The sequence below is a fragment of the Sceloporus occidentalis genome, unplaced genomic scaffold (assembly GCF_023333645.1).
Source record: "Sceloporus occidentalis isolate IW3139 unplaced genomic scaffold, rSceOcc1.0.p SCAF_18, whole genome shotgun sequence".
Lineage (NCBI taxonomy): Eukaryota > Metazoa > Chordata > Lepidosauria > Squamata > Phrynosomatidae > Sceloporus > Sceloporus occidentalis.
Genome location: NW_028316998.1, coordinates 14,736,169 through 14,754,235, shown reverse-complemented (window position 1 = coordinate 14,754,235; position 18,067 = coordinate 14,736,169). Strand labels below are relative to the sequence as shown.

Below are 18,067 nucleotides of genomic sequence, written 5' to 3'. Positions count from 1 at the left end.
TAATTAGATTCTCAAAGACTGTTAAATTAGAGTAGAATACAAAGGTGCTGATTCTAGTATGTAACCTTAAAAATGCATCTATTTGCAAGCTGAGATTAAAAACCATGAAACTCAACATACATTTAGTGTCCCCGTTGGTATAAAGCATGGCATTCTTGGAAAGTAACTTTTATGAACGTCATCCATATCTTTCCTAGTAATTTTGAAGAGGCTCCCCGTTACCTTCTGATTGACCCTAGCCATTTTCATTCTATGAAATGCCACCATATGCCTGTAAATCCCTTGGTATACCATTTTATGTGCCACCTTGAAGGGCTATAGGCCCACATTAACCCTGCATATGAAAATATTGGTAAAACCGTTTGATGTTTGGAGTAAGATATTAAACACATGTTTTTTTCAAGGATTATGCCTGCTTTGTTTTGCCATCCTTCTTTTCCCTAGAGACCAATGTTGTTGGAAACATAAGCAACTTGTGCAAACAAAATCTCATTAGACAGTTCCCCAGGGGAAGCATGTTTAAGTATATTGCTTATAGGTGACAGACATAGCAATCTATCTAATTTGATGTATTCTTTATAAGCATAAAATACCCTGTTGTGTGGTTGATCTGACCTTTTAATAGAATGTTCGTCAAATCATCACCAAAATCAAAATGACATCATTACACATTCTATGTATAAATATTTGTTTTTATGTACCCAACAACACATCTGCACTACCGGATCTTAAACGGAGACATAGATAATGGCTTATATGTACTGTTGTGCCTCAAGTAGCCCCTTTATACCAGTGGTGGAACAAAAATCCTGTTTTATACGTACCTCTATCAGTACTTTTTTGATATGACTCAAATATTGCATTATAAACTTGATTTAGTTTTCTGGGCATATTTGTTTCAGTGATACTTGATACATGATTCTGTCTAGATTTCACTAAAAAGCGTATGGTTATACAAGTATGAACAATAACAAGTTCCTATAGCATTTACTTTTTCATAGCGAGTGTGGTTTGGCACATGTTTACTGTTACCTTGAAGCCTATAATTCAGATCCATAATTATACATTGTTGTTCCTTTGCACACATGTCAGTGGACTCGGGAGCCAGTAGTTTGCTGGTGGATTAAATACCCCTTGGGTGCTGGAGTTTCTAGCCTGAAATGTTGTGGTGGCAGCCCAGCTCATCACACCTCATCTTTGGAAAATATAAAAAAACTACAAGATAACAGTACAGATATACATAATGTCTGTAGCAAACTTGTGAATTTTGTTGATTATTGTAATAGCAATTATTTAAAGTAATAGTTTATTGTCCCTAACAGCCCCATTAAAGAAGAATGCATTTTAAATACTCTATGAGTACTTAAGTACGTATTCTTCAAAAATGAGAAGAACAAAAAAGAAATAAAGCACTTACCTGAGGTAGAAGCTGCAGCTGGTTCTTGCCATTGATTGGCTGCTGGAAGAAGCCAATCAGTGACAGAAAATCACTCCAATTGAAATCAGTGAGGGCACTTCTTTCACATGCGCACAGGGTTCCAAACACACCCCAACCTGCAGTGTTTGCCGAGCCAGTACTGGAGCTAATGAAGTAGGTATAACACGAGCAAGAACAAGTGGTTGGGTGAACATATCTCCTGCTAATATGGCATTACACCAGCTAAGAGATTGTTGATCCATACACTGCATTCATCTGATAATAAAACTCTTCAAAGAGAAATTGTAAATATACAAATAAAAGAAATAGCTAAGTGGCATCTAACAAGACATTACATTTTCAGTCTCCTCTGTATGTATTATCATTTTATTCATCTGTCTATGTGTTAGTATATAGTGTGAATCACATTTGCCTTTTGGGTTACAGGACATTTTCCAAGACAGAAGATGTCACATTCAATAATATTGCAATACCATTACCACAATGACCGTAAACCAATTTCACTGCCTTTTACCTAATTGTCTTGAGACTGAACATCCTGTTACAGAAATGAACATATGACCGATGTATGGCTGTATGACTTTTTTAAGAACCATTATCTTTACTTTATGTTTTTAGGTAATTACACCTTCAAGGATGGGATGGGATTGTTCTCCCAGATGGCAGGGAAACGTCTACGATGTTCCTCCTACTCGACCTCAGGGGGTAAGTACCCGCTAAAAGGATTTCAGTCATTTCAGCTCCCGCATTCTCCCGTATTGTCAAACTAGGAATTTGGATAATATGCACTTTAATATATGATAGCTGCATTAGTTTCTTTAAATTTCCATGTTGTTATTTTTTTAAGTGCATGGGGAAATACCACAGACGAGGACAGCTGTAGCACAGTACTCAGAGTACATTAAAATGCATTATTCTTTAGGGGGATGTCAGGGACATTATTTAAACTACCTCTAACTCATCAAAATATAAAAATATTATGCTGTTTTTCTAGTAAAGAAGAAATACATTCATTTAATGTATTAATTAATTTAGGCTCCTCAAAACAAATACTGGTCTTTTGCTGTTGGAAAAGTTTCCCTCTCATCTATTGTACTTGCCATAAAGAATAAGGCCTAAAGGCAAGGTTATGTCAGTACTACTTGTACTAAATATCAGCCAAAGACCCTTATACAAAGGTGTACATAATAAAGACTCCTAAAAAAAACTGTTTTATTTCAGGTCTATGATGTTCCACCAGCTATGAAAAGCTTAAATCATTCAAGTCCAGCCAGGGACCTTATAGAACAAGGAATTTATGATGTTCCTTCTTCACATGGGGTACGTGTATGACTTCAGTCTCTGAAGAGTATATTTTATGTATGCAGATTTGTTTTATCATTATTGTATAATAAAAACCCTTGCACTTTTCAAACTTAATTCAAACTTTGTTTGCATTTTCAGGTCTACAATACCTTATCACCAACAGTGGATAAGATATATGACTCTCCATCTCCGTTAAACCAGAGGGCTGAACCAACCTATGACACTCTTCCCCCAACCTCCAAAGTTATATGTCAGGAGCAGTGCAAGAAGTTAAATGGTGTTTGTCCAACACAAACTGAGCCTGCATCAATAAAACCTAGTCTATATGATTTTCCACGAAACCAGCAAACTCAACATTCAGAGGACTATGACTTTCCCCGAGGAGTTCAGTTCTGTGGAGACAATGAATGTTTTACGTCAGACGAACAGGAAGGTGTGTATGATTTTCCACCTCGGGTACATCAGGACAGTAAAGCACTGCACGAAGTAACAGATGGAGTAAATAGATTGTCTTTCTCCAGCACTGGAAGCACCAGAAGCAACATGTCCACCTCTTCTACAACATCCAAGGAGTCCTCTGTAACATCATCCCCATCGCAAGACAAACGGCTTCTTCTGGATCCAGACACAGCCATAGAAATGTTGTTGAGACTGCAGCAAATGGTCGAAAGTTCTGTCAACAGACTAACAGCCTTTGTCAATACAGAATGGCGTTCATACACATACATGGAAAGATACATAAATGAAATCCATGCTGCCGTGGACAGAGTAGAGCAATCTCTTGCTGAATACCTCCAGTTTGCAAAAGGAGCCACAAGTAATGCATCCTGTCTTCCAGAACCTGGTCTTTACAATAAAATGAAAAGGGAATTGCAGAGACTGGGAGATTCCCGCCAGATCCTCACACAGACCAGCCAGGAACTTAGCAACTGCAACTGGTCATTGAACATCCTCACTCTTAATAAGGCAAACAACAAGTGTGACAGCCTTGAAAGGTTTGTCATGGTAGCTAGGACAACTGTAGATGATGCTAAACAGCTAACAACTTCAATCAGTGTTAATGCTGAGATTTTGTTTAAGCAAGTGGCAGACAACTTACATAAAAAGAAGTCATCGGAGACAATAAGTAGTGTTCCAGAATATATATTCAATGTGTCTAAGACACCAGTATTACAGGAAGATAATATGCAAAGTCCAGTCCAGCCCCTGCCACATTTGATGAAAGAGCAGCTCAAGAGCCGTGATGGATCATCGAGAAGTTGGATGGATGACTACGACTATGTTCACTTACAGGTAACTAACTAATGTGAGAGGGAAAATTCCTTAAAAATGAAATGCTACACATCTGTTTTTAATACAGAAGCAGGCAGACAGCTAATATTTGCCTAATGGCTGGGGCAATAACATTAATTGCAAAGAGAAATTTTTGGCTACCTGTCAGTTGAATGAGCCCTGATGGAAGAGTGATATACATCTGATTGTGGAGGATATTAGTGTTTCTATTATATTCAACTCAACTTCTCCAGCTTCCTCAAGTTGTCCTGAGTTGATGCCCATTGATATTAAGAAAGACCCAATTCAGGAACTTGGGCAAACTCGACAGACACAAGATGCTGGTGTTACAGCCACTCAAGGAAGTTTCCAATGGTATTTTGGTTTGAGCTTCCAACATTTGAAACTTTGGTTTCATTGTTTCATTTTATTATGAACCCCAATAGAAAACCCTTCAGAAAATCACTGTTTTCATTGATAGTTAATGCTAATTTTCTAAAGCTTTATTGAAATAGAAAACCTTGAAGCAGTAAATCAAAACGATTCCCCCTATTTTTTTAGGGAAAAGAAGAGTTTGAACGCCAACAAAAGGAACTTTTAGAAAAAGAGAATATCATTAAACATGGCAAACAGCTGGAGAACCATCAGGTAAGCACAGTTCCCTTTTGCCTTTTTCACTACTAGTTTTAGGTATGATAATGAAAATGAGCTGAACCTTTTCTTTTTTTAATCTGTGTTTCAGCTTAGTCAGTTTCAGCAGCTGGAGAAAGAGATTACCGCGCCGGTGGAAAATGATATCTCAAAGTGGAAATCACCACACAGCATCCCAGCCGAAAGTAGCTCTCTGGCACCTGAAGATAAACAATTGCTTTCTTTTTACTCGGAGCAGTGTGAGACACTCTTCATATCACTCCTGAACGCAATCGATGCCTTTTTTAACTGCATGAGCACAGCTCAGCCACCAAGGATTTTTGTTGCTCACAGCAAATTTGTAATTTTAAGTGCTCACAAACTTGTGTTTATCGGGGACACGCTGTCTAGGCACGTTGTGACGCAGGAAATTAGTAACAGACTAATGAATTCCAGCAGCCAGCTGTGCGAACTGCTTAAGAACATTGTCATGGCTACCAAAATGGCCGCCTTGAACTATCCCAGCTCTGGATCATTACAAGAAATGGTGGACCGTGTGACAGAACTGTCTAACCAGGCACAACATTTTAAACTTTCATTGGCCCAGATGGCTTCATTGTGATGAATGATATTGGTACTCATACCTATGTACATTTCTTGTGAATAACTTACTAGAAATACATTTTATTCTATATATATATATAAATATATAGTTATATATATTGTTATATTTTTGTAGATTTTTTTATGATTTAAGTAAAAAAAGTGTTTTGTTAAGATGTGTTTTTAATACATTATTTAGTTTGTTACTGCCATAAAATATGCGTTGTCTGCCACATATTTTGTGTAAAGAGATTAAATGAAAGCTATACAAGCAATGCAATCTATGCTGTATGCTTTTTTCCCTTCACACTTCCTTGGGAATTTGAAAAACTATGGGGACTGATTATGGAAAACAAGGTAAACAATAAAATGGCATCAATGGTTCTGAATCAGTTTTTGCTTGAAGCAATCTACTGATCTTCAAGGGCAACCATCCTGTGGGTAACATTTACTGTGCTTTTGAAATATTAAGTATTCAAGTGCTGCTTTCAAACCAAAAAGTTAAAAAAAAAGTCTAAGATTTAATTATGAGAGATATTAAAATCAGCCGAAATGTCTTCTTTTTTTAAGGATCACTTAAGTCATATTTTGATAATAAATGCACATTTTGCATGGATTCTAGTGGATTTTACATTTGTTGGGAATTAGACAATGAAACTTTAAAATCTCATTTAACTAATTAAAAAACTAAGTAAAAAGAACTAAGTAAAAAAAAAACTAAGTAAAAAAAAATCATAGGTCAAAATATACAAATATGTTTGGCATATCATAAGGTAGGAATGCCTCATAAACAAACAGCATAATAGTTTTGGAGATGTGCCAGTATTGTGGTGTACTGCCATATAGTCAGTAACATCCCTTGCAGTAAGCTTCTTTTAGAAGCCATAAAATCAATAGTGATGTCAATGTTTAGCTCCATCATGGTGGCTTTCTCTACTGACATTAGCATAAAGGCCTCCAAATGTAATTGGCAAAGGAAATTTTAAAATGTGTTCAAGATTTAAGACGGCTGGCTGCTTTGAGTCTGTTGGGAAAGCATTGGCAAATGGCCCAGAAGAAGTGCCAGCCCTACCATGACTCCATTGTACCCAAGCGGCAATTATTGTGAGGCAGCACTGGCAGGGGCAGGTGCCAAGGCAGGTGAACTGCGGTATCAGAGCAGTTTGCACCTGCTGCTGATCAAATGGCAACCAAATGGAAACATATCAACTGAATAAAATGTGCAAACCCTGGATTGCAGGTAGAGATCAAATGAGAACTACATGGAAAGATATAGATAAACTGCTTAACATGTGAAAACCATAAAAACCACACAAGTGTCTGCGCACCCAAATAATAAGTGAGTAAATTATATGTGCAACACAAAAATAATATGTACAAAGATACCCTTCCAGCGAGAGTTCCCACACACAGTATCCAAAAGGTTCGTATATAAAAGGAAGAGAAAAAAGAAAGAAAAAAATTATGGTGTAGTATATCAAAGTACGTTTTTAAAAAACGCTATTAAGCAGATCGGACCCTTACAATTTAAAGGGCATAAATATGCCCATACATAGAGTGTAATGGTCTCCTTAGGAGTTTCTTTATCCCACACTGGTACTTGTAGATAAAGAAGGTAGGCAGCGGAGGGGAGTAGGTAAAAACGATAATTTTAATGTATAAAAGAAAGGCAAACTTGTTGTCCTCCGTTTCGGATGTTACAGAGTCCAGCGCTACCACAAAGAGACGCCGTGTTAGTCCTCTGATCCACTTCCGTAATGCTACTCCTCCTCCCAATGTCGTCAACACGCACTACACGTTTCGCTTATCGCTTCATCTGGTGCATATGGTGTATGTGAAAACCATACATTGCTAGTATAGATCAAATGAGAACCACATGGAAACATTGAGATCAACTAAATAACACATGGAAACCTTTCATTGCAGGTGTAGATCCCATGAGAATCAGAGACTAATGGAAAGGTCTTTAACATTTTTTAATAAATATCCTAATAAGAATGTATGCATGTGTAAGTGTATTAGACATGAGCTAATGAGCAAATAATTTTCGGTTTGTTTTTGGCTCATTCCTTTTCAGACAACAAATTCAATTTCCTCCATTTCGGAGCTTTTTTAATTTGGAAGCTTAATTCCTTGACCAACGCCTACATTCACTATCACTCACTCTCTCATACTCTCACATACCCAAAGATAACCTTTTGTGATCTTCTGCAAAAATGGCGGAGCTTCCAGTGACATCCTCTCCCCGACCCTCCAATCGTTCACAGAAAGGTCATGTGCGCAGATATGTAGTTGAAAAAAGAAGTCGAAAGGCAGAAAAGGGAAGAACAAGCAGATGAAGAACAAGAATATGCTAGAAAAAAAGTGGAGCTGCTGTACATGGAAGCAGTCAGCAAAGAAGGTATGGAGACATTCAGAGAGCATGAGAGAGAGAGTGAATGGGAGTGTGCAAATCAACGAAATATGCACATTTTGTTACATTGGCAATTCCTAAGTCTAAAGTGTATGGTGTTACAGTTGGTGTGTATGTGTGTATGTACGTATGTATGCATGTGTATGGTTTTAGAGTACATGATTTTGTGTGCAAGTATGTGCAATTGAATGGTGTTGGAGTGGTTCTGTGTGTGTAAGGTGTTAGAATGTGTGTGAATGAATGTATGTATGTATGTGTGTGTGAGATATAAGAGAGTGTGAGTGAGTGGGTGTTCATATGTAAAAGTTTAGAAATGCCCCTGACATCTTCATACCCGTGCACATCATTATTCATATAATTAATGTCCCCCAACCACCATATTCATACCTCCCAGGCTCCCACCATCATTATCACCCCATATTGACCGAAATCACCCCCATCTCTATACCCACCCAATGTTTCTTCAACTTCATGTGTGTATAAATCCCCTCACCTCCCTGTCCCCAGTCTGCCTGTATGTCTGTGGTCTTGCTCTGCATGTCTGTCAGTCAGTGTTGCACAAAGATATGGTGCATATGTCACATCTGGTGCAGCACTGACTTACAGACACGCAGTGGATAGGAGATCTGTGCCTCACATCAGATATAAACACAATCGTCACAGACATCTCTTAGGCTGTACTTATAATCGGGTGGCCAGGCTCAGGACCAGCCCTAGGTGAAGCAGCCTACCAGGAAATTTCCCGGTATCCCTATCGGCCAGTCTGGCCCTGGCAATTAGACTCCCCAGTGTGCCTTTGCTCAATGGATTGGTTGCAGGGAGATCTCCATTTACACTATGGGGGTCTATGCCAAGCTGTCTGAGCAAAGGATTCTGCACATCTTTAAGATGTGGTATATCAGGATTTCCCATGTCATATTCAGGAACTCAGCAGTCAGGATGGTGGCTGCAGAGGAGGTGGATGGGGGCTCAGTGAATGTGAAGTTGGTATCACACCTCAGTCTACTATGCCCACAGGGCTAGTCTTAGCACCGAGTATCCTAGGCAACTGCTTAGGGTGGCTGAATCAGTGGGGTGTTAGGCAGGGGCATATTATTTCTAGGGAGACAGGTCTAAAGTGGTGGTAGCCCCTGAGCAGCTTTACTACAGACAGGTCAGCCAATTGGAGTAAAATACCCGTGCTTCTCTAGCTTCCCCTTGTGCAAAACAATAATGCTATGTAAAATGGAAAACAAAACCATAAGCAGGGGGCCAAAGAATATGTATTGTATGCCTTGGGTGTCCCTTGATCTATGAACGACCCTGCTATGAAACCCATTGCACATCAGTGTATAACCGTTGGTACTGTAAAAGTATTGAAATCATAATAATATCAATGTGATTAAAGAAAGAGTTAAGATTTCAGAAATTAAGTTACACCAGTCCCACACCTAGAAAAGAAAAAAACTATCATTTAATGTTTTCTTGGGGGGGGGGGGGGTCACCATTTACTGTAGTGTATTGCCACCTTGTGGACCTTGCCATGGTTTGCAGTCCATGAATGCAGCCAGTAAAGGTTTTTACATTGGATTTATGAATGAGAAACTCATGAAATGAAGAATTCACATTACAGGCAACCCAAGATACTTTGTGGGGTCCTGGTAATATGAGGATCCTGCTATAGGAGCATAGAATGCAAAATCCTATAAAAGCTGTTTAGAAACACCTAAATAAAAAATTGGGATTAAGTCACATTGTGTCTATCTTGTGTATCAGAATTTGGACGACAATGGCTATTTTCTTACCATGGAACCGAGGCATTGTTACTACTTTTAAAACGACAACCATTCTACTGCAATTTATAGCCCTCAGTGGAAGAAAATATTCATTTATTGGCTGAGGCAACTTAGGACTCTTCTTCAGGCATGTTAGAAAATAAAGATCTGTCTGTCATTTGTAAGGGTTCAGATACTCAACTACTCACATACTTATTCTCGCGCAATCTCTCCCGGAGTCACTGTATATGTATTAATTTACCCTGTATGGTGCTTGTTGCTGACTTACCAAAATCCAGCCTCCTAAAGGAGGTCGAACCAATTTGTAAGTGTGAGCTATGTAAGTAACCACTAATTACTGGTTTCCTTTATGTGGTTTTTGAAATTTTAGTAGGTTTGTACTGGGAATGTTGTAGACCCTGTGTATGTGAACATTGTCACTCTGGCACTGTATCTCTAGCTTAGCAAGTCTGTCCTGAGGTTTTGTTGATACCCATCACATCTCAACTGTAGTGTCAGAACAGATGCCCTGTTTGTATATTATAGTCTTTTGTGTTTCTGCGATAGAAACTGTTACTTTTCAAGTCGGATGGTCAGATGTTCTATATATCGATATCTGGGCAAAGTGGCTTTTCAATGCTGATTGTAGTTCCCTGGGAAATTTGTGCATAGATAGTATTGCGGAAGCATCCGTGCCCTGGGCTCCTGGAGGGGCCTGAGGACCAGCCTCCTCGATACAGAGTATGGGCCCTGGCCTTGGAAGGAGTTCTGTTTTGGGGAGGTGGGCACAAAGTGGTTGCTTGGACTACTTCCCCCTGTTACAGAGTGCAACGTTTCCCCAATTACCAGAGACTCTAAAGACTGTGGAGCTCGAACACAGATTTGGGCTACCAGCATTTTGGGAGGGGGTTTACGTGTGGTGTTTTACTCTCTATCGGGTGAGGACTTATAGAACAGAGACCTCTATGGCCAGTATTTGCACGGAGATTTGATATCCAGCCATGTATCATGTTTATTCTATATGCCTGTATTTCCACAGCTTGCAAATTACCAATCTCTAGTTATAGCCCTCTTTGGACACCACTAATGATCCTGTGTGGAAGGGGTGCTTGCTCAGACATCAGACAGGTGCTTCATTAAAGGGGCTCTCCGGTGTCCCATACATCCCAAATTATGACAAAGGAAGATTACTTTGTAAGTACTTTATATGCATGCTTTAACCTGTAGGAGATAAATACTTTACTTTAGGAGAAGCTGCATTGATATCAATGGGCATGTGTGCAAGGGGTTTTATTAGGCCCAATGGAACTCTTGCACAAGCCAACTGCAGAGCAAGCCGGTGGTGAGTACAGTGCGAGCAGACATGTTCAGCTGCAAACCCAGGAGCTTACAGGGGTGGGAAAATAGCAAATGATAAGGGACAGGTTTCTACAGAAAGCATTTGCAAGGAAAACAAAACAATAACATAAAGGGGGCACTCAGCTTATTACATTACACTCAGCTCATACACATTATATATATATATATATATATAAAATGGCTGAAGTGTCCCTTTAATGGTGCAATTTCTTCCCCCCTACTGGGGATTTTCGGGTCAATGCCTTTTGCCCTCATAATGATATTGGGACCTTTATAGTGCCGTGTCAAGGGAGGCCCAACATCTTTCAACAGGAGTGACTGGCTTATAGCAGCCAAAAAAATGTCACAAAACTCAGGGCAAAACCTACACAATATAGACAAAAGTATTGGGACACCTGACCATTACAGCCAAAAGGGACTTTTATGACATTGCATTATAAATCCATAGACACTAATATGAAATTGCCCCCCCCCCCCTTGCAGCTATAACAGGGAATGTTTGCCCATTAAACCAGTGGAGCATTTAGTTGCAGAAGAGGACATACCAAAATATTTTGGACAATGCTTTTGGGGAAGGCCCTTTTCTATTCCAGCATGACTGTGCCCCAGTGCACAAAGCAAGGTCTATAAAGACATGGCTGGATGAGTTTGGTGTGGAAGATCTTGGCTGGCCCACACAGAGCCCTGACCTCAACCCCATCGAACACCTTTGGAACGAACTGGAACAATTTGCGAGCGAGTGCTTGACCTCGCAAATGCTCTACTGCATGAATGGCAAATACTTCCCACAGAAACACCTTGTGGAAAGCCTTCCCAGAAGAGTGGAAGTGGTTCTAGCTAAAAATGGGGGGACCAACTGCATATTAAATGTCTATGTACTTAGAATGCAATGTAATAAAAGTCCCTGTTGGTGTAATGGTCAAGTGTCCAAATACTTTTGTCCATTTAGTGTACATCTATGTGCTTTAAGGCAAGTACTATTTTTTTTAAGCATGAAGTACGGAATGTAAATTAAAGCACTTTAATATGCATTCATCATTAGTGTATAGACCTAAATTTCATTCCAAGCCTCACAAAAGTGGAATTAGATGACCACACCTTTTAGTCTGTGAAAGGAATAGATGTTACAAAACTAAAAATCACTAAAACAAAAAAAAAAAACAAAAAAAACTAAACCACACACAACACATATACACTGTATAGTTTTGGTATGTACTTACCTGCCCAATAGCTGTAAGATGCATACAGAAATTACCAAAAACCTTTACTATAAAATAAGTCTTTAACCAGAAAGTTGGACCCCTTGAATATTTCTGTAGAGCAGCATTTTTCCCATTGAAGAAAATAATGATAAATGGGATGTGTGCTTAAAAATATTATTTATTTATGTTGCAGACTTATACAGTGCTTATACATGCACAGTTCCGCAGCGGTTGGGTATTACCTTTTCCATTACAATTTCTTATGCCAGATAAGAATACCAAGTAGGTTGAGGTGAGGGTAAAAACAAAAAAGTATACAAAGGATTATTTTTCTACATGTAAAAAAAATAAAAAATTCACAATATCGAGACAAAAAAAGCCTCCAATTCTTAATCCTAAAAGACAAATGTTTCAAAATAAGCACATAAACCATAAAGGGTAAACATACAAACAAAAAACATTGTACTACAAAATACAAAATAATATTTCACAATCACAAAATTTACATCTGAATGTATTTATTCAAATTGGACGGTTCATTTAAAAAAAAAAAAAAGAGGCACAAAAAAGACCCACAGGTTAAAGATGCTAGCTTATACGGAGATACTGATATTTCAATAGTACTTAATGCCTTGAAAATTATTTAAAATTAACACATAAGGCAAATCTGTTGTACACTAAAAGTAGATATTGAAAGCCTCAACTTAACGTTATTGCAGATGAATATAAAACCCTCACATTCCACCAAAAAATTTAGTTCATACACTTACAGCTACAGTTTCTCATCTTCCTAAACAATGAGAAAAACCCTCATACTTTAAAAACTATATCCCTACCCTTATTGCATGTGACATAATATCAACAAATGAAAAAAATGACACCCAAAATATAAGTAAAGCAGTACTTAAAACAAAAAACAACAGTCCCTTGTTTTCATTGTGGGAAATCTAAATATTGGTTAAAAACATTTTTGATCAGTTTAGTTACAACAAGCTGTTCATGAGGTGTAAACTATGAAACTATTTGCTAAACAAACTATGCCCACATAGGATAGTGGAGCATGTAAACTGCTGGGCCACCAACCTTGGTGCACAAAAAGCCTTAAGAGTTTTGCCGTTATGTCGTGACTACTTTAAACCTTCATAGCATTTACCTAGATTTAAAGTTGTCACGGTGCAGGCAAACTAAATGACTGGATGGGGGTTACATATTCACTGAAAAAGCATTGCACATCTACTGCTAGAACTTCTTTTAACTACTGGAACCAGAGCGGGTGGTTCCTGGACATACAAGAACAGCATTGCAAAGTTAACATGTCAATAGTTAACAATAGGTTCCTTTGTTTTTAGTAGCTTGAACAGGTTATGGTTTTTGCGTAAAAACATTTAAATCAGTGCACTGTATTAAGATACTTGTTCATTGTAAGTTAAGTAACTTTTAAAATCAAGTATGCTTACAAGGTTTGTCATAGTTCATGAAGCAACTCATTCTGCCTTACTCCAGTAACCGTCAAGTTCAACAACTTGCTCTGAATTCTGTCAGTTGGGGGAAATGTGCTTGGTATACGGGCAACAAAATCTGGTTAATTTACGCTAACCAGGCAAACTTAACGGCATTAAAAAAAGAGAATTAATGCCCCATTTCATTTTTGGTAGGCAAGAGTGAATCAATACTTGGTGGCTTTGCAGGTTCAGCAAAATAAACCTGGTGGGACAGAGCAGTGCATGCTCTCCTGGCAGCTAGGCCACCAAGTAACCAGGCACTACATAGCTTTTCTTTAAGAAAACCCATACAGCAGCATGGAATTATTTCAATATAAATTCCATAACATACACAGGTGCTCTAATATATATATAAATATGCATTTGTATACTGTCTGACTTGAAAAGGGGAGAATAGAGAGTGCTAGGGGATTGGAGGGCCTTGAGCTGGAAACTGTTTCCCGTCTCCTCGTAGGTCAATGATATCGCACACTTGGAAGCAGCCGATGGTCTTCAATTCCATAAATCCTTGTTAATTCAGCCCTGAAAACTGAGTAACAGTTTACATGAAAAAAAAACAACAAAAAACTAAGTAACAGTTTCCCTAGACACTAGCAGATTACTTAATTTAAATGCAGGAAACCAAACAAAAAAAAGAAATAAAAGCATATAAAGGTTAGGGGCCATTTAACAACCTCTTTGCATACACTTTACTTTGTGACGTCCAGCTGGTGTCCTGACAAGTCCATTTTGGAGTGAAGTCCATGAAGATCGCAAGATAAATATTTCCTCTAACTGAACTAAGGAGATATTCCAATTGACAAACACCCATCATCAATGCTCAGGGTTAGTAAAAAGAGATATATATATATATATATATATATATATATATATATATATATATATATGTGAATATACTTTTGTACACTTAACAATTCAATGTAATTTCGCAGTGGAAACTTACATAATTAAGTGTATAGATTCAAGAAACGCAGTCTTTCTTCTTGCATACGGGGTGGTAAGTCAAAGGTATAGAAGGCAAGGCCAGAATGGTCTAAGAACTGACATTGTGGAGGCTGGAACATGATTACATCTAGCAGAAACCCAGAGTTGCTGAGCAAGCATGGTGGTTTTACAGGCATTCTAAAAGCAGGTAAGGGAATGTTTAAACTGCTTAAATTCAATCTTTTGATGTCTACCAGAGGTTTTTTTTTCCCATGTTCTATTGATATGCCATGCGATGAGCACTTTTTCTGCATTGATGAAGCAGCAAATACATTTGAAGTCCGATATAAGCAGTGACATGGGAGATTTATGTATCCATTGCATGCCACATTTTCACAAGGCTGGTATTTCCATCAGTATAGTGTTAATTCATACAGTGCAGATGCTAAAATTATGATGTCAGAGAAGCCCACTGATAATTCCCGTAGTGCAATGTGTTTTATTTTTTTTAAGTTGCCTCTTCAGGGGGAACTCTTCTTTGTCTTGCAGATTTAGGTCTTGATCTCTGTGGAGTTGGCGGAGCTTCTTGCTCTGAAAGTGTTTCTGTCGACTCCCCTTCTCCATGCAGAGACCCGGTGTCGCAGACAAGTTCTCTGAGGAACTTGAACTTGGAAAGAAAGAGGTGCCATACCACGTACCATCCTGCAAAGAGCACGATCAAAATTAAATGGAAATAAAGATAGCCTTAAAGTAGAATTTTCACAAAGCACCACCATAAGTCACCACCATGATCAGGGGACTAGAACACAGCAAATAACTCAATGAGTAACTCAAACAGCACACTTATAAATGATACCGAGACGAGTCAACGAGACACCGAGCTCTACTTTTGATAAAACAGTTTAAACATCTACTTGTGATCTATATATAAATCGCATAAAAAAAACTAGACAGTGACCCAAGTATTTGTGTGGTAAAATCAGATCTTCAGGTCAATGATAAAGCCTACTGGTAGAAAGCTAGATTATACAAGACATAGCAGTGTATTGTTGATGGAGGAAAAAAAAATGTACTCACCGCACAGCATAAATAGCAGGACACAGATCAGCGTGGCCACAAAGACCAGGAACGTTAAGCCCACACTTTGCCACATTTTACTATTTTCTGAAGAAAAATAAAGTGTTACGATGGAATTTAATATGCTTTTTTTTTTTAAAAAAAAAAAAAAAAAAAAGGACCTTTATACCCACAGTTTCCCAGTTTGGTTATATATTCACAATATATTTCAACAGTAAACAATATATGTTTGGTTCATAGGTTAACAATCCTAACCCTTTGTGTAAGAACGAAAGGAAGCATTCCTAGAAAACAACTGTGACTGCACGCTTTTTTGTGCTTCTGTTACCTAGGTCATGCTGACCTGGGGTCTTGCTGTCTCAAGTGACGGGGCAGACTTATTTGCACACATAGAACACCATAGAAATGCATCATACTGTTATAACTTATGAGTCATCACTATGTTTCTCTATGGTTTGTTTTCTCTCCAGGGCTAGCAAGACTCCCAGTTCTCCATTGTTGGTAGACCAACACAAGGTTTCTACTAGAGCCCTGGGCAGGACTGTTTTCTTAATCCCACTCCCGCTAAATTTCTGGCGATTAACGCCCGCTTCCGCAACTTGTGTTCCACTTACGCAACATATGTGTCCAATCCCGCCCGCTCCCTCAAACAACATTCACAAACATTCATTCACAGATACTCATTCATTCCCTCAATCACACATACTCGTTCATATAAACTCCCCCACCCCATTACCTGAACTGCAGATTTCCCGCGCACTCCTGCAAGGCTGCCTTCGCGTTGGTCACACACAGCGTCTCTTCTCTTGTCCCGCCAGAACGGAGCAGAGTAATGTGACGTAAATTCACATGACTCCGCTGGGTTCCTGGGCGGAACAAGAGAAGAGACGCCGTGTGCGAGCAACGCGAAGCAGCCTTGCGAGAGTGCGTGGGATTACCAGGACCCGCAGGTACATTATCTGACTGCACGCTCCAGCCTGCAACACCCGAAAAACCGGCCGCACCCGCAAGTTGTTTTGATGGGTCGAGCATCCCGATGCAGTCCTCTAGTTTCTACCATCTTTATTTCTTCTTTTTCCTACACACTTTTATTGTTTTTACTTTCCACCATCCCTTTCTTATACCCTGCTTGCCGCCCCATCTGCGGAGCCGGCCATTGTCAGCTATATCTCTGGAAACTTTTCCTGCAAAAACACCACACTTCGACATTTACAGGAATATTAACTTTCATCCATTAACTGTCCATCTAAGCGATTAACAATGCGTCATTCCATTGTTTACCACAGGCAGTATGATAAGAAGATTGGCTGATATGCATCTGTCCAAGGTTATTTTCAAAACTTTTTTTTATTCTGCTAATGGTAATTAAAAAAGGAGTACCCCCTTTAACCCCTTTAACCCCTTTGCGACGCAGAACACATTATTGCAACTAGCAGTCCCCTACAGAATTGTGCGCATTTACAGTAGTTCCACCAGTTTAAGTGGGTAGAAGTTGGGAGGTATGGAACTGGAGGCTGTTGTCTTACACCTCAGAGGTCTATGACCAACAAGACAAAGTCAACTGATCTACCCAAAGATGTGTAAATATTTAACTCAATAATCAATCTTAAACATGCAAAATACTGAAGAGAGTTTCTGGACATTAGGTGGTAAAAGTACCGGTAATCTGTTTTTCTCTCCAATTCTTTCAGAAAGATTGTGTAAAAGATAACTCCCAATTCTGCACTGAGGCCGAGGGTGAGATACCTTTATTGAATGTAACCTCCAATATTCCCGGTGTCCAAACCGAGGCTCCTTATTTTGCGGTCACTGGAGGTGTTGAGGGTCTGAGGCAAGACTCATGTATTTCTTTCTTTTGAGGATGCTGATATGCTCCATACTTTAAGGATTTGCATATTTAGATGTATACCCTCTTAACTCAAAACTGGTTTTTTTTATACGATAAAAAAGGAAGATCTGTAAACTTGTAAGGAAATCTGATTCAGTGCGTTGCCTGGAATGGGTTACAGTGAGAACACATGATCGCACAGACGTAATAAGTAGACAGGAGCCTGGGAATAAAAGGCAAAGCAGTTGGACTGCTCACTTCCTCATTTAGCGTTTACAGGTTGCCGAGCAACCAGAAAGCAAAAAAATGTCCTTAAACGCCTGGGAGGTAGTTGTACAGGAAAAAACAAACAACAACTAGTTAGAGGTGGCGATTACTAAGGTAGGTGTAGGTAGAAATCAACCTAAAAAACTACACTTCCTACTCAACACCTGAACTAGTACATACCCTTCCAAGCCAAACAGCTTCTTTCAAGAGGAGATTTCATGTACTTAGGTACAGCCAAAAACAACATGCACGTCCAGATGACAATTAGCAACAAGTGTTTGTGTTTAACCCATTGTGATCACAAAGATTAGACATGACAGACAAAAGGGGTTAACTGATATAGATGGGAGAGCTGCATTACCAAAGGGTAATCAAGAACCAGTATTAATCTAATGGCCAACCTATACTTTGACAGGTAGAAGGTTGTTTGTGTGTATATAATCTGCTTTTAAATTACTTATAAGTAATATGGAATGTGATGCCATTTAAATGA

The 18,067-nt window shown here is 38.9% G+C and overlaps 2 protein-coding genes across 2 annotated transcripts in view; one reads left to right on the top strand and one right to left on the bottom strand.

Moving 5' to 3' along the window:
* LOC149302695 (enhancer of filamentation 1-like) overlaps positions 1-5,267 on the top strand; it is a 122,603-nt gene extending 117,336 nt beyond the window's left edge. Inside the window, exons 3-7 of the mRNA XM_089482316.1 lie at positions 2,057-2,143; positions 2,660-2,758; positions 2,882-4,036; positions 4,577-4,663; positions 4,758-5,267. Coding sequence (XP_089338442.1) covers positions 2,057-2,143; positions 2,660-2,758; positions 2,882-4,036; positions 4,577-4,663; positions 4,758-5,267 — 1,938 coding nt within the window. The remainder of the gene's footprint in view (positions 1-2,056; positions 2,144-2,659; positions 2,759-2,881; positions 4,037-4,576; positions 4,664-4,757) is intronic.
* A 9,643-nt stretch (positions 5,268-14,910) lies between these two features.
* Positions 14,911-15,555, bottom strand: LOC149302694 (small integral membrane protein 13-like). The gene is made up of 2 exons (XM_089482368.1): positions 15,480-15,555; positions 14,911-15,104 (listed from the first exon to the last, which is right to left on the bottom strand). The coding sequence occupies exons 1-2, from the start codon at positions 15,553-15,555 to the stop codon at positions 14,911-14,913; spliced, it is 270 nt and encodes an 89-aa protein (XP_089338494.1).
* Between the last annotated feature and the right edge of the window lie 2,512 nt (positions 15,556-18,067).